This window comes from Danio rerio, chromosome 21, assembly GCF_052040795.2.
Source record: "Danio rerio strain M-AB ecotype USA chromosome 21, GRCz13ab, whole genome shotgun sequence".
NCBI lineage: Eukaryota > Metazoa > Chordata > Actinopteri > Cypriniformes > Danionidae > Danio > Danio rerio.
Genome location: NC_141041.1, coordinates 17650940 through 17666985, shown reverse-complemented (window position 1 = coordinate 17666985; position 16046 = coordinate 17650940). Strand labels below are relative to the sequence as shown.

The 16046-nt window shown below is 33.7% G+C and overlaps 1 protein-coding gene across 2 annotated transcripts in view; it reads left to right on the top strand.

Annotated features, from left to right (window-relative positions):
* unc5da (unc-5 netrin receptor Da) overlaps positions 1-16046 on the top strand; it is a 357597-nt gene that overhangs the window by 220528 nt on the left and 121023 nt on the right. For both annotated transcript variants that reach the window (XM_087300128.1, NM_001328349.2), the window contains 1 exon segment: positions 15219-15419. In XM_087300128.1, coding sequence (XP_087156254.1) covers positions 15219-15419 — 201 coding nt within the window.

Sequence of the window (16046 nt, the reverse complement as noted above, 5' to 3'; positions counted from 1 at the left end):
TTTAAAATAAAGTTTTGCCTATTTTTCATATGCAAAAATGCTAAATATCTTAAAACAGAACAAAGAGGAGATGTTTCATAAGACAAAAACTTCCCACTGGATTAAATGAAGTGCGAAATCTTGTATGTTTCTCATAAATTGAAGTTGTTAGGACTGATTTGACAATTGCCCCTCATTGTTAACAGCTGAGCTTAATCAATGTTTAATTGTGCATAAAAAACGTGACTCATGAACACTGAGAAAAGAGCTGAAACATCTGTGTTTTCATCTGTGTTTTTAAAATAATTAACTTTTTTTTTTCCTTTAACACTTTTTTAAAGAATATTGTCACATATGTAAAAAACAAATCTATATTTTTGATCGACCCATTTTGATTAGATGATATTTTCCAGTGTGTGGACGGCATATTAATAATGCCCATTAAGAGTCTGTAAGAGTATTTAAACTGTATCACAGGGATCGACATCAGAAGTGAGCAAAATTTGACATAACAACACTGCAGAGTTAATTCCACCATCTGAGGCGGCCCTTTTAATTATATTCAGCCAAACGCAAGTACAAACACAATAGCGACACTTCCTAACCTTTCCCGAAATGTCACTGTTACTTAAGGATGTTTTGTTTGTACTAATTAGCTAACGACTGTGGCCCTGCATTTGAATTTTGAGTAGTGCTGTAATTACACTTCTGCTTCGTAAATTTATGTACTAGCAGCTGCTTTATTCTAAGTCGTGATATTTATGATCAGCTCTGTCTGGAGACTGCAGTGTATTTTTCTCTCACACAGACTCAATCTCTCTGTATCTTTCTCTATGTGAGTGCGGTTTGGCTATGTATGTGTATGTGTGTGGACTGAAAAGGAACATCATATTGTATGTGACTCATTTGGAATGTTTTACACATGCATGCCTATGTGGGCTGTTTTAAAGAGACACATTTAATTGATTTAAATACAGGCTCATTAAGAGGAATTGTGCAATAATTTAATAAGCATAAATATATAATACCATTACTTTTATTTTTTCAATGAGGACACAATGAATTATTTATAATTGAGAGGAATGACGTGCAATTGAAAAGATTCTCTTTGTAAATGCTCTTATTTTGAGCTATATTCATTAAATAATTTGCAATATTTTTTTCTTTACCAATTTTAATGACCTCATCCCATTCAGAATGCACTTTAAACAACAATGTTTAATATATATATATATATATATGTGTGTGTGTGCGTGTGTGTGTGTGTGTGTGTGTGTGTGTGTGTGTGTGTGTGTGTGTGTGTGTGTGTGTGTGTGTGTGTGTGTGTGTGTGGTATTTATTCATTCATTTATTTATTTATTTATTTATTTATTTATTTATTTATTAATAAATGTATTTTTATCTATCTATCTATCTATCTATCTATCTATCTATCTATCTATCTATCTATCTATCTATCTATCTATCTATCTATCTATCTATCTATCTATCTATCTATCTACCATCCATACATCCATCCATCCATCCATTCGTTTAATTCATTCATTCATTCATTCATTCATTCATTCATTCATTCATTCATTCATACATTCATTAATTCATTCATTCATGTATTTATTTATTTTTTTATTTTTTTTATTAATTCATTTATTTATTAATCAATCAGTCAATCAATCAATCAATCAATCAATCAATCAATCAATCAATCAATCAATCAATCAATCAATCAATCAATCTAACAAATATATGGGTTATAATAGGCCCATATTGAATCAACACAGATTTTAGCTCATTATTGAGTCTATTAATTAACTGACAGATCCTGTGTTCCGTTTGTTTTTACCATTTGACTATCCCCATGTGCTCCTTTGTTCTGTTTCCTGCCATGTTATTATGTTCATCTGTTTCACCTGTGTTCCGCCCCTGTGTGTAATCAGTTTAGTCATTCTCTTTGCATTTATAGTCCCTGTGTGTCATTCAGTCTTCGTCCGGTATTCTGTCTAGACTGATGTCTGTGGTCAACCCATTTCATTCCTGCATGTGTTTTTCCATGTAAGTGTTTGTTAATAGATCTATGTTTTTGATACTATTGTGCCTTCCTGAAGTGAACCCAGGTGTTACATTACCTTGTGTAAATGTGTGTAAATTTATATTTCATCCATTTTTAAATTAATTTCAGTAATATTATTCAATAATATGAAAACGTTTAGTTGATTTTGTTTGCAATACAGTTTGTGAAGTAATATTTTCTGTATTTTATTATATAATATCAAAGACCTTCTTTGTTTACCCAACAAGTGGATATAATTGGATTTGCATTGTAAACATTAAATAAAAGTTTAAGGTATTTTTCATTTCATATATATTTTAGTTGCTATACTCACTAAATCATTCGACATAATTCTTCATTTTTTTTCATAATAAAATTCTAGGCAGAAATGGCAAATTGTCTGTAGATTCTGTCTGGCCATACTACAGTATAATGACCAAATTAACTACACCTAGTTTGAGTGAGCAGGAGGTGACGGGACTAATTGGGTATTAGTTAACCCTGCATCCTCTTAACTTCAGCATGTCGGGTTTCCTTGAGTCCCAGATAAACGTATAAATGAAGAGTATGTGATCTGATATAAATCAAAACTTAAAATTGATTTATGAATGACAAATGTGACCTGTTCCTAATTAGAAATGCAATATAAATTTGATGAATACTGTATTTAAGATTGAATTCGGAGATAAAAATAAATATATATATAAATTCTAATAATAAATAACACCATTCTTTTCAGAAGTGCTAGAAAAGGCTGGCCCGAATTTAACGTTTGACCATTCATTGGACCGATACAATATAATCTTACAGTTCTACCTTGCAGTTAAACCTACAGAGCCCTGTTGGCTCTGTAGGTCAAGAGGAATCAAAAATTGTCACAAAATGTTGCACATACATCGAACAGCTGTTTACGCACAAGTCAAATTATTGATTTATTATTTTTTTTTTACAGCTGTGCGTACTAATGATTAAAGTAAAGTATACATCGACCCAAAAAGCTACAAATTACACAAACACTAGCCATGTTTGCGCACAGAAATATGTCTGTGCTTTGACATAAAAACACTCTGCAATCTAACTATCAGAGTGTGATTCTTTTATCACGTCCAGTTCGACACGCTTAACGTGTGTGTTTTGCGTCATCGGCATCTCAGTGTGACAGACAGACAGGTGTGTGTGTGTGTGTGTGTGATAAACTCATAGCTCAGAGCTGCTGGCAGTGACATCTTGTTTTGCTCCTGTAGCGTGAGATGTATCTCGCGTCCGCCGTTATTGCCGTTGTGGCCCGACGCTCGTACATCATTGCAATGGCAACCGGCTCGGCCCTGACAGATTGAGAGGACATGGTCGGCCATTTTTGGCGTTTCTGCCGTGTCACACTGTAGATTAAGGGAAGCGATCGGTGCTTCATCAATTCATGCAAATGGGACACATTAAATAGCTGTCGGAAGACTTGATTCAGTGAGGTTTGGAAATCACACACACACTCAATCACTGAAATCATCCACCCTCTCACTTTCCCCTCTCTCTCCCTCTCTCTCAAAAACAATAAATAAAAGGCAATTGGATGTTTTGTTATTATTTATTTATTTATTTATAAAATTTGTTCTTAATCTTTATTTATTTTTTGTTATTTATTTTTATTATTTTTTAATTTATTTTTTATTTTTTAATTTGTTTTTTTTTATTAAATAAATAAATTTATTTATTTATTTTTTTTATTTTTATTTTTTTATTTTAAATTTTATTATTTATTGTTTTTGTTTAATTGCAGCTGGTCTCTCGTTCATAATCATAAATCAATTAGATTTTTCCAAGCCAATAAATATACCAATTTTATCCTATATATTTGATCCATCTAGTCAAGGTCCAAAAAAATTTAATAATGGATTTAATATTTGTTTTGGTTGTACATAAAAATTACTCAATGTTTGGCCAGTGTCTTAACAGGCACAAATATATAATATTTTATACAGTTGAAATTAGAATTATTATTGCAATTAATAATACACTGTAAACACCAATCACATGTTGATAGAGAGAATAGTTATTATGCTAGACATTACTGGTGTATACAACAGCATACAACAAAAAATGTACACATACTGGACTGTATGCAAAATGTGTAAAAATGAAAAAAAAAAAAAAAACATATGTAAAGCAAAAGTATATTCTCCAGAATACAGTAAAGAACACAAGTGTATGTGGGGTCTCTCGGAGGGAAAAACGTCCATTTCTTGGTAAAGCTTTACAAACTTAGAGTACATTATACTTGCCAGTACTAGGCTGAGAAGTAGTCCTCTATTCTTTTCCAAAGGAAATTCTAAAATTTCTAAAGAAAAGTATTTAGCATTCAGAAAAGGTAAATAAGCGGTGTATACAAAACTTCAAATTGTAGATTTTTTTTTCTTTTTTTGGACCAGAACATCCCAGTGTCCTGACACATCTATTTATAAGCCTGTATTACTGTGATTGGTTATTGATCAGTTAAGAATTTAGTGTTTCCACATTCAAGGAGTGTGTGTGTGTGTGTGTGTGTGTGTGTGTGTGTGTGTGTGTGTGTGTGTGTGTGTGTGTGTGTGTGTGTGTGTGCGTGCGTGTGCGTGTGCGTGTGCGTGTGTGTGTGTGTGTGTGTGTGTGTGCAACTGTGTGAATAAGTGCTGCATTTTGATTAGTTGTGTTTGGAAAAGGAAAGCAACTGGTTTCCTGTTTGATTTTTGTGTTTAAGGTAGAGAGTTGTATGTAGTGTTTTTAAAAAAGTATTTTATGCGGTTGAAAACTGAGTTGATGGCTGAGAATAGCTTCTGGTTTTGGATATTTGCTGTGTTGTTTGCATTTTGAGTTAAATATTTCAAAAATTATGGGGAAAGTTGGGAAAAACTGTAATTTTTGAATTTAATTAACCTTTAAAAATGGTTTTAAAAGATTGAAAACGGCTTTAATTCTAGCTGGAATAAAGCAAAAAGGACTTTCTCCGGAAAAAAAAAATATTATAGGAAATACTGTGAAAATTCCTTGCTTTTTATTTATTTATTTTTTTTACCTTTTTAGCATATCTACATTTTGTGGCTAAATAGGCATAAAACTCGTCTTTATTTATTTTATACCAAGTGATGTACAAGGTGTATTATTATATTTACATGTCCTCAAGCTTGTGATTTTAGATTCTGTTTTAAAGCTCTTAGATCTCGCGGATGTTATCTGTCAGGAACAAACACTCTCTCCTCCCCTCAACTACAATTCTCATCTTCTTTGAATCTGTCTGCATACAAATGTGACTAAAGCAACAACCACCAGTCTAAAGATCTTTCAACACTTTCTTAATTCTTTCCCCCTTTTCTGTCACTCTCTTTTTCTTTTCATCTGCCACTGTTTCTCTCTTTCATTAGAGTGCCATCATGTCAAGCACCGCTGAACACCTGTGATGGTGGCAGGATAAAAGTGGTCGAGCCCAAATGCGTGCTTGCGTCTTGGTGTGTTGCACTTGTGTTGTTTCAACATATAAATGTGAACACATTTGTTTGTGGGTGCATAAAAAAAGAAATATAGCATTAGCATGTGTTACAGTGAAGAACCCAATATAATGGGTTCATTGCAGATACGTACCCTGATCTACATTTCTGGGGAAAGTCAAATACATAACCGGGGGTACGTCTGCTCGCAGTTTTTGTTTTTGCAAATCCACCAGAGATCTCTGTGTACACTTTTTTCCTCTTCTTGCATAAATCCACCAGAGGGAGTAATGTATTCACTTCAGCCAAACAGTTCAGTTTGTTGTCGACTGACTGACTTACCGACTGAATGACCCACACACCCCCTTCCCTAAACTCAACCTTCCCTAAACTCAACCAAAGAAATGTAATTGCATCCACGTGATTTCACCACGTTTTCAACCTGTTTATTTATTGATTACCTTTTGTTTTACCTTGCTTCTGGGACCATTATTTGCCAAACTCGAACTTAGTCATTGCAGTTAACTCTGCTCCAAATCCCAAAACTTTCAACGTATACAGCGAGCTACTGGGCAAACTGGTAACACAGTAAAAGCCGTCCATACAAAGGTAAGCGGTCAGATAAAGAATAGAAGCCATCGGCGGCATCATACCACATCATAGCTATGGTATCAAATCCTCACATAAAGTATCATGGTCTCGGATAAAAAAATAATGTGCGTAGGTCAAAAAAGTGCATGTAAAATTATAACGTGCAAAAGCAAAATCCAAATGCAGTATAAGAAACAACAACATTGCGAACTAAAAGATAATGAGTATTATATAAAATACCTGGCAACATTAGGAAAATGTGAAAATAAGGGCTTACAACCCTATCCCACTGCCACCAGGGAATCCTTATATATATATATATATTTTTTTTTTTACTGTAGCAGACACCTGTCAGTTATCTCAAGGATCAATATTTATATTCATATCAATATGATGTTGGTGTATTCATTCATTCATTCACTTATTTGAATAAATTCATGACTTTATTTTGAGATAATACTTTTTGTAATGTTGTGAAAACAATACAGTTTGGGACTTCTTATAGTTAGTATTTTTCAATTCACCTGTACTGCATGTCTTCGGATTATGGGGGAAACCTGAGCACCTAGAGGAAACCCACGCGAACGCAGGGAGAACATGCAAACTCATTCTTGCTGTGAGGAGACAATACTACCTACTGCGTCACCCATTATTATTATTATTATTATTATTATTATTATTATTATTATTATTATTATTATTATTATTATTATTATTATTATTATTATTATTTATTTATTTATTCTTTAATAAATGTTAAAACCATTTAAAGAATGTCTTTTAAATAATGGCTCACACACACAGCATTGTTGGTTTACAAAACAACTCAAACATCCTGTTGCATTACTACACTTGATTTTAAAAAAGTTAAATGAAAATCATAGTATATGTAAAAATTCCAGTACTTTTACCATAAACTGACATATCAACCATTCGGTAGAAATTAGGAGTTAAGAAATGCAATCCAAACATTTTTTTTTCTTGGTGGGGTAGTTAAAGGGTTGTTGTTGTTGTTGTTGTTGTAATAATATTAATAATAATAATAATAATAATAATAATAATAATAATAATTATTATTATTATTATTATTATTATTATTATTATTATTATTATTATTATTATTATTATTATTATAAAACACTATATTGTAAAACAGTATTAAATGTGCATTGTCCATTTTTGGAACTCTTGTTACATTTTATTTATTTATTTAATTGTTTATTTGTTCGTTTGTTTATTTGTTTGTTTGTTTGCTTGCTTTTTTGTTGTAATTGGTTTTAAGAAAATTGAGCATGTTTTGGTTGTTTTTTTTTTGCTCGTAAATGTAAATGCGTTTGTCTGTGGGCGTGCAAAAAAATAGCATTAGCACACATTACAGTATTGGACTGCACGGTCCAATATGTTTGCGCATGTTTGTGAATATGGATGTGTTCACACTCCTACCTGGTGCTGTGTGTGTGGGAGCCTTCATTCTCAAAAGATGCATCTTGGCTCCTGAACACAAAGCGTTGGGATGATATAAACAAGACACTGAGCCATTAATTCTCTTATAGAACGTAATGCGTGTTCTGTTTACATGTCTGGAATGGAGAGCGATGGAGGTGGAAGATGAGAGAGAGCCAGCAGAATCCTTTTTATATCCGCATTGTTTCTCCTAGACAGTGCTGAAGAGAAATTAAGAGCAAATTACTTTTGTCCTACTTGCTTTTTTTGTGACCTGCTAGAATTATATTGTAGGATCAAATGATATGTATTGGTCTGAAGGGTACTTAGAATATATGGTCTAAACTTTATGCAAACTATTAAGGGTGTTTTGGTACATGTATTCACAGTGTTTAGTTTAGGTTTTTTTTTTTCTTGAATCCACAGAACATTTAAAACCGTTTTGATAACATGATTAACTAAGATTCCAAAGCTCAATCTTTCAGTGTGTACACTGCAAATTATACCTCTTAAGATAAACTTTTCAAAAATCCTCGTAAAAATTTGCATGTTATCGTTATCAGTGATCTATTGACTGCAGAAACGGACTACAAATCCACCCTTACATGAACTACATCTCCAGTCATGCACCGCTCACACGCACCTGTACCTATTCGATATATTACACACACTCACGCTTGGGAGCTGCCCATGAACTGATTTCAATCACTATTTATACAACACACACACACATCAGTGCTGAGTCTTGTTATACTGCTACTGTGAACATTACCATGTGTTTCCTCTGCCTTGCGTTGCCGTGTTTTGACCCTCACCTTGTTTGTTTGTTTACGTTGCTTGCTGTACTTACCAGTTGCTTGTGTATTGACGACGACTCTGGATTGCTCATATACATTTGTTTGTTCCTGTGTTGACTGTTACCTGCCTGACTATTCTCCTAATAAACCCTCCATTTGAATCCACACCTCTGATGTCAACATCCACTTCACATTACAACACAAACAAATTTCAGGTAAATGTTGCTATGTTATATCAGGTACAATCAGGCACGTGCACACATAGGGCTCAACATATAGAGTGCACATGCCCTTTTTAGTCTTGAATAGAAAGTGCCCTTCCAAAGTAATCTGAAGTGCCCTAGCGACACAACCCCACCCCTCCGGTCTTCAGTTTTCCCGTGACATATCACCCCACCCACCCCCCTACACACTTTTAAGTTAGCGTGCGACAACACCCCCCCCCCCCCTTCACTTTTCGCGCGACAACACCTCTAACCCACTTATTATTTTACTTTATATTAAGCAAATTGAACCCAAGTACATATTACCTTAAAAATACTTACTGATCTCAGTGTTAGCACAGTTATGGCTATCAGAGTGAACTGTCAAACATTAATGCCAATGATAAAAATGTCAAGACCCAAACCATGAGTGCTACTCTACTGCTAGGTGATAACCTCAGAACGTACTCCAAACTCTTCTTAATCTTTAAACTAATGAATAATACACTCTAAGAAATCCTCTCAAACTGAAACACCTAAGATTGCTTTTATTTTCAAAATATTCTCCTCTTAATTTTATCCCTTGCAAGGCATGATGGAAACTACACAGACATATCCATTATTAAAATTTACTTAATATTACTTGGTTTACAATGATTAGAAAACATTTAAATATTAATGAAAAGTAAATGAATATTAATATTTAACCCTTTCCACTCATTTCATTTATTACATAAAGTAAATGTGTAAATGTTAAATATTTACTTGGAAACTTCTAGTAATCCTTGACACTTAATATTACAATTAAAAAAGTATGAGAGTAAATTTAATAGACATCACAATGGGTAACACTGTTGCCTCACAGCAAGAAAGTCACTGGTTCAAGCCTCGGCTGAGTCAGATGGCATTTCTGTGTGGAGTTTACATGTTCTCCCAGTGTTTGTGTGGGTCAATAATTGGCCGTAGTGTACGTGTGTGAAGGGGAGTGTATGAGTGTTTCCCAGTGTTGGGTTGCAGCTGGGCACTCGCTTTGTAAAACATATATAAAATAGAATGAATGAACGAATGGATGAATGAATGAATGAATGAATGAATGAATGAATGAATGAATGAATGAAAAAGTACTTTCTTTTAGTGTACTGATTCAGTTGATGCATAAGTAAAATTTCACAAGATATTATATACTGCGCTTTTCATCTAAGACATTTTGTTTTGATACTTCCAATAAGAAACAGTTTCATCTTTTGAATTTTGTCCATTTTTTAATGCACATTGAAATATTAAAAGCTGTTTTGAAGTGTGACAATCAATTCAGTAGCTCTTCAGTTCAAATGGAGTATAAGTAAAGTCTTTTATGTTTACAACAAGTTAACGCACAAAATAAATGTTTGAACTTCTCATGTCTCATTGTTATTTATTTAAAAAAAAAGACATAATTTGTTCAAGAAACCACTGTTTATTTAGAAAAAAAAGATTTGATTTGATTTTTCCGTTACTTAAAAACTGCCAATTCTGAGGCATGTTTGCCCGGGCGCGCGCGTGTGCGCGTGTGTGTGTGTGTGTGTGTGTGTCAATGTGTATGGATGTTTCGTAATACTGGGTTGTGGCTGGAAGGGCATCCGCTGCATAAAACATATGCTATATAAGTTGGCGGTTCATTCCGCTGTGGCAACCCCAGATTAATAAAGGGACTAAGCCGAAAAGAAAAATGAATGAATGACTTGGCAGTTCATTCCACTGTGGCGACCACTGAAATACAGACTAAGCCAAAAGAAAATGAATGAATGTCTGATCAATTTAATGCATCAGAAAATGTTGTTATGTGTATATATATATATATATATATATATATATATATATATATATATATATATATATATATATATATATATATATATATATATATATGAAAAAAAATGCCAAACATGAATTATATTTATGTAACGCTAAACACTTTTGTCACAGTTTGTCTTGTGTTTGTATTTTTAAAGATTATTTTGAGAATTATTTGGAAAAAGTTGACACATAAAGTATATAACTATAAAATTCTAAAGTACAACTGAGTCAGACTTGAATATGAGTTAAGATTAAGTGGAGAAAGAGTATTTCCTTCTTGTAATTAAGAATAATAAGATAATAATCAAGGAACTTTGCTGAAATGTTTGAGTGAGATGCTAATGGTCTAATGCAGGGGTCACCAAACTTGTTCCTGGAGGGCCGGTGTCCTACAGATTTTATCTCCAACCCTAATCAAACACACCTGAACAAGCTAATCAAGGTCACTTGAAACATCCAGGCAGGTGTGTTGAGGCAAGTTGGAGCTAAACCCTGCAGGGACACCGGCCCTCCAGGACCAGGATTGCTGACCCCTGGTCTAATGCGATTCAATGGTTTATGCTAAGCTAAGCTAAACATGTTCACGGCAGACCCAGAGATCATCTCAGTGGATTGAAATATTGTAAAATTCTACTGTTTTACATCAGGGGAGTTATAAAATAAAAAAAAAAATGGAGTGTTGCTTTAAAAGACTGCATTGTATTATCATTTTAAAGTAAAAGCATGGCGTGTTTACACTCACAGCAAGACCAGAAATGTATATAAAGAAAGTGCATGTTGACTTCAAGTCTACAGAGTGATGAAAAAAAACACTTAAGTGATAAAATTGTCCTGTGGTGTGAAAGAGACAGAGAGAGAAGGAAAGGCTGTGATTTTCTCAGTGTGAGTAACACACACTTATATACACACACATTTCCCTTTTCATTCTAATCAAGAGGAATCAGGTATGTTTGCCAGAAGATTACACACACCTGCACACACAGACACACACACAGACACACAGACACATGCATCGAAAGTTTCTCAGGGAAGGATTACAAGTCAACAGAAATCTCTATTATGCTTAAGATTTCAGTCTGGGAAATCACTTCCAAAATATCTCTTTCAATTACATCTTTGACAGTTTTATTAGTGAGGGAGAGTCTTCAAGTGTGTGTTTGTGTGTGTCTGCGTTGTGTGTGTGTGACAGAAAGAGAAATGGCATGAGGGAAACGTGAGGAGCGGAGGAGAGGAGTTGCTCTAAATCACTGTGTGCTTTGAATCACTGTGGATATTTCAGCTCCTGTCACTCTCATGTGGCTCTTTTATCCACCAGACACTTTTAGACCCTAAATCTTCCTCCAAATATCCCTGTGTGAAATGGAATTTCACACCCGCATGTGCTCCATTTCATAGGGCACGTCAAGAACAGTTTTCCAGCTTTTTAATAGCCAGTCTATTACAGATTTACAGGACTTTTATTTTACTTTTAAAGCATCGGATGTTTTCTTTTATTTGACAGATATAATAGGGGAGTTTCTGAACATTTTGAGGGAGGGAGTAATAAGAAAAAAAGATGTAGAAAGCATTGATATCAGCAGAAAGTGTCCACCACAATTTTTATATTTTTGTTACCAAGTTACATTAGCATTTTAATATCTTATTTTGTTTGTTTTGTTCTTTAATGTTATGCATTTTGTATTTCTTTGTCACTGTTAATGTATTGCTTTGGTATAACAAATTTGTCAAAGCACTTTGAAACTAAAAACTGAAACAAAAATGAACCACATGATTAGTAAAGCACTTAATACTTAGAAAGAAATTTAATAATTCAGTATTCCAAGTACTCAATCAATCAACTTGTTTTTTATCATCACAAATCCTTATTTTACTTCTCCTTTCTTTGTTTTTGAATTAAAAGAATTATAAAAATTCATAAAAATTAGCACAAACTTTATGGTTATTTTTTTACATTGATATGTGAAATTGATGTCTAATACAAATGTTTTGTCTATACTGTTATAAAAGAAAATCTGTGAAAATGTAAAATTAATAAAAATAAATAAAATCTGGAATAAGAAACTATAAAATACGTTTAATTCAACACTCAGCCAGTTAACTGAAAAAATTAATACAGGTCATTTGGCCACATTTTACGTGCACACATTGTGCATCAAAGGTGTATCAAACAGATTTATTGTCTAATATTTTCTAAGATTATTGTGTTATTTATCAAACGGGGCATAATTTTGGTTTTACTTTTAAAAAAGGTTTTAAAAAGGGGGTTTAGAAATGAAATCACAAATAAATAAAAAATAAATCTAATAAAATCTAAATCTAACCAAGCCAAATCATAAACTGTCCTTTCAACCATCAGTCACAGTTTACAGCCATTACATTTTGTATTATTTATTTTTCTATACTGTATTGGAGAGAAATGATGTAGCATGTGAGAAATATAGTCTTCCATGTGATATGCATAACTTTTTTTGCATTTATAATTAATTAATACTCACACATCATTTAAACCTTTGAATTACAGGTTTCACAACTTAGTTGACTTTATTTTAAAAAGCAGAGGTTTTTAAAGCAATTAAGTGACTTTACATAAATAAACGAGTAAAACCATTACCTAAACATTATTTTGTATAAAGTAATCTATTTTGTTCAGTGTGCATCTAGTTAGTATAGTCTTTTCTTCTCCAGATGAATACACAGTGAAACATACAAACAAACTACAGGAATGATTATAATGTTGATTGGTACTGTAGTATCATAATTTGCTTTTGCGATTTTAATATCTCATGCAAAAATTGACATCTAAAATTTCCTCTGAAATCATTACAAAAAATATAGGATTACCTGAAAACAAGTGGCTCTGCCTTAGGTTAGTCAAACATATTTTAGAAGGCAGCTTAATTTAATCACACACCTTTTGGAACATCATGTGTGTTGGCAAGGATATGCTACCTTAAAATGCTGCCTCAATTAGCAGATCACTAGATTTTGAAACAGGCCAAAAAAATGACATTATAATGTCTGATTAATTGTGAAGCTGCTCAGCCCAGAGGAGCTATCCGTGGTCCTGAAAATGCTATTACCTTCAGTATCAACTGGCCACTGCCCATGGTGCTGAAATCATCATCAGCTGCTTTAGGGCAGTTTCACTTTATCTCTGTGTCACCACCTCATATGGTGCTCGCTTGAGAACGTCATCCAAGCTGAGAGTGCTTTTAAAAGAGACTGACAGGCCAGTTAAGGAAGTGAGTAAGCTTGCTGTCAGGGAGCCCTGGCTGATGTGTCTGATTATAGGAACTCGCAGATAGTTAGCTGTCAGTCAGATGGATTTATTTTGATTTGATTTTTTAAATGTATATGTGGTCATGTATCTGTGTTGTGTATTTGTATGTGGTGATATATTGTAAAGCCAGAGACTACATCTTTATATTTTGGGCTAACACCATGCAGTGATTTAAAAACAATCAATAGAAATTTAAATTCAATTCTTAATTTTACAAGCAAGAATTTTACGAGAAATATCTATCTATCTATCTATCTATCTATCTATCTATCTATCTATCTATCTATCTGTCTGTCTGTCTGTCTGTCTGTCTGTCTGTCTGTCTGTCTGTCTGTCTGTCTGTCTGTCTGTCTGTCTGTCTGTCTGTCTGTCTGTCTGTCTGTCTGTCTGTCTGTCTGTCTGTCTCTCTCTCTCTCTCTCTCTCTCTCTCTCTCTCTCTCTCTCTCTCTCTCTCTCTCTCTCTCTCTCTCTCTCTCTATATATATATATATATATATATATATATATATATATATATATATATATATATATATATATATATATATATATATATATATATATCCATCCATCCATCCATCCATCCATCGGAAATAGCTGTCTGTCTCTATACATCCATCCATCCATCCATCCATCCATCCATCCAGTATGCATGTGTGTGTGAGAACCAAATGTCTTGAAGCAGCATTTTACACTAATTAAAGAACAGCTAATTGACCATGTAAAATACCTATAAAGTACCCACTGTAACAGTACACACTGTGAAATATTTATATAAGAATTATAATAATCAATGCATGATGATCACTAGTAAGCTGTTTGTCTAAAATTAAAGGCAAATTCATTATAACACAACTTTTTGACATGATCTGATGCACTAATCATCCTCTTCAGCAGTAAAAGAGACTGCAAGACAATGCACTCAGTCTAATTAATATTGCTCACCAGGCTCTAATCTCACCTAAACAACAAACAAGACCATCCAAGGACTGAGAGCCATTTTGAGTCTATTGGATCTATACTGCATAACTGTTTTGTTGCTTGAAGGGGTACACCTGCATCTGGAAGTGAATGAAAATTATTTTATATCATTTATTAATGTACTCATTATATTATATTTTATTAACATCTACCTTTACCCCAAGCCTAAACCTACCACTTACAGAAATGTAAAAATAGTAATTATTGTTGTACACATCACAAAAATGATTCTATATTGTTTGCTTCCCCAAGTATTGGCAGCTGTATCTCTTCTAGACTTCATCGTATAACCATATAAAGGAAGTAATGAATGAAGGATGTGATTTTTTTTATTTTTTTTTATGGGAAAAATGTTAACTGGTTCATGTTAAATCTCCTTACAATATACAGTGAATAAATGTTTAAGATTCCCAGCATGACCCTTGATGTTTTATGTTTGCTGAAATTGATGTTTCCTCTTAGCTGTTTTTATGTGGGTATTCTTTGTTTCACTGTAAATGTATTTATAGTGTGTGTAATGAAAATAACATAGGCCTACAGTAAGTACAGTAACAATAACTTTTTTCCAATAGAGCTAATGTCTGAATTATTTCATTTTATTTATTGCAGGGTCACGTGATGGTCAGTCGGCAATGTCTGGAACGCTTCCTCACTTCCTGCAGGAGCCCGATGATGCATATATCGTCAAAAGCAACCCCATCAAACTCCGCTGCCGTGCGAGACCAGCACTTCAGATCTTCTTTAAATGCAACGGCGAGTGGGTCCATCAGAACCAGCACACTTCTTTGGAGCACATCGAACTAGGAACGGGTAAATACGCATATGCTGTCCTTCTCTTTTATCCGTTTCTGTCTTTCCGATACAAACATCCAGCAGTGCCTGATGGGAGAGCCATGTCCAGAATGTCAAACTCTACAGCGGCAGACACTGGGCTCAGCGTTTCATCTTTCAGTTCAATCCCCATCAAACATACCATGCTATCTGTAGGAGCTTGAAAGAGACTGATTGTTGCATTTAGTGTTTGCTGGTGCAGATTTTGACAGCTGAAAGGACTGATCCAGTGATGCAACATAGAGAAATATTACTCTTTTCTCTTTTTTTTCCCTCTCCCTCCTGTCGGATTAGCACTTGACCCAGGCGTGAGTTGCTGCTTTATGTTTAGAAAACTTTGAAAAGCGGCATAGCTCATTTCAAGCGTGTTTTTTTATCTTTTGTAGTTGTTTCTTTCATCTTTATCTGTTATTGATAAAAGGAACAACTGTTAGCGGCTTAAAAGGTTGACTGATTTTGAATGCTACCTGTGTTGAAGGCTTTAAAATTGACTGTTGAATTGATGATTTTTTGCTGCTAATGCCAACACTATAGAAAGGATGTAATTATTTTTCCGATGGAGATTTCAGAGTGTCAATGTGCATATTTCACACAATGTGCAATTAT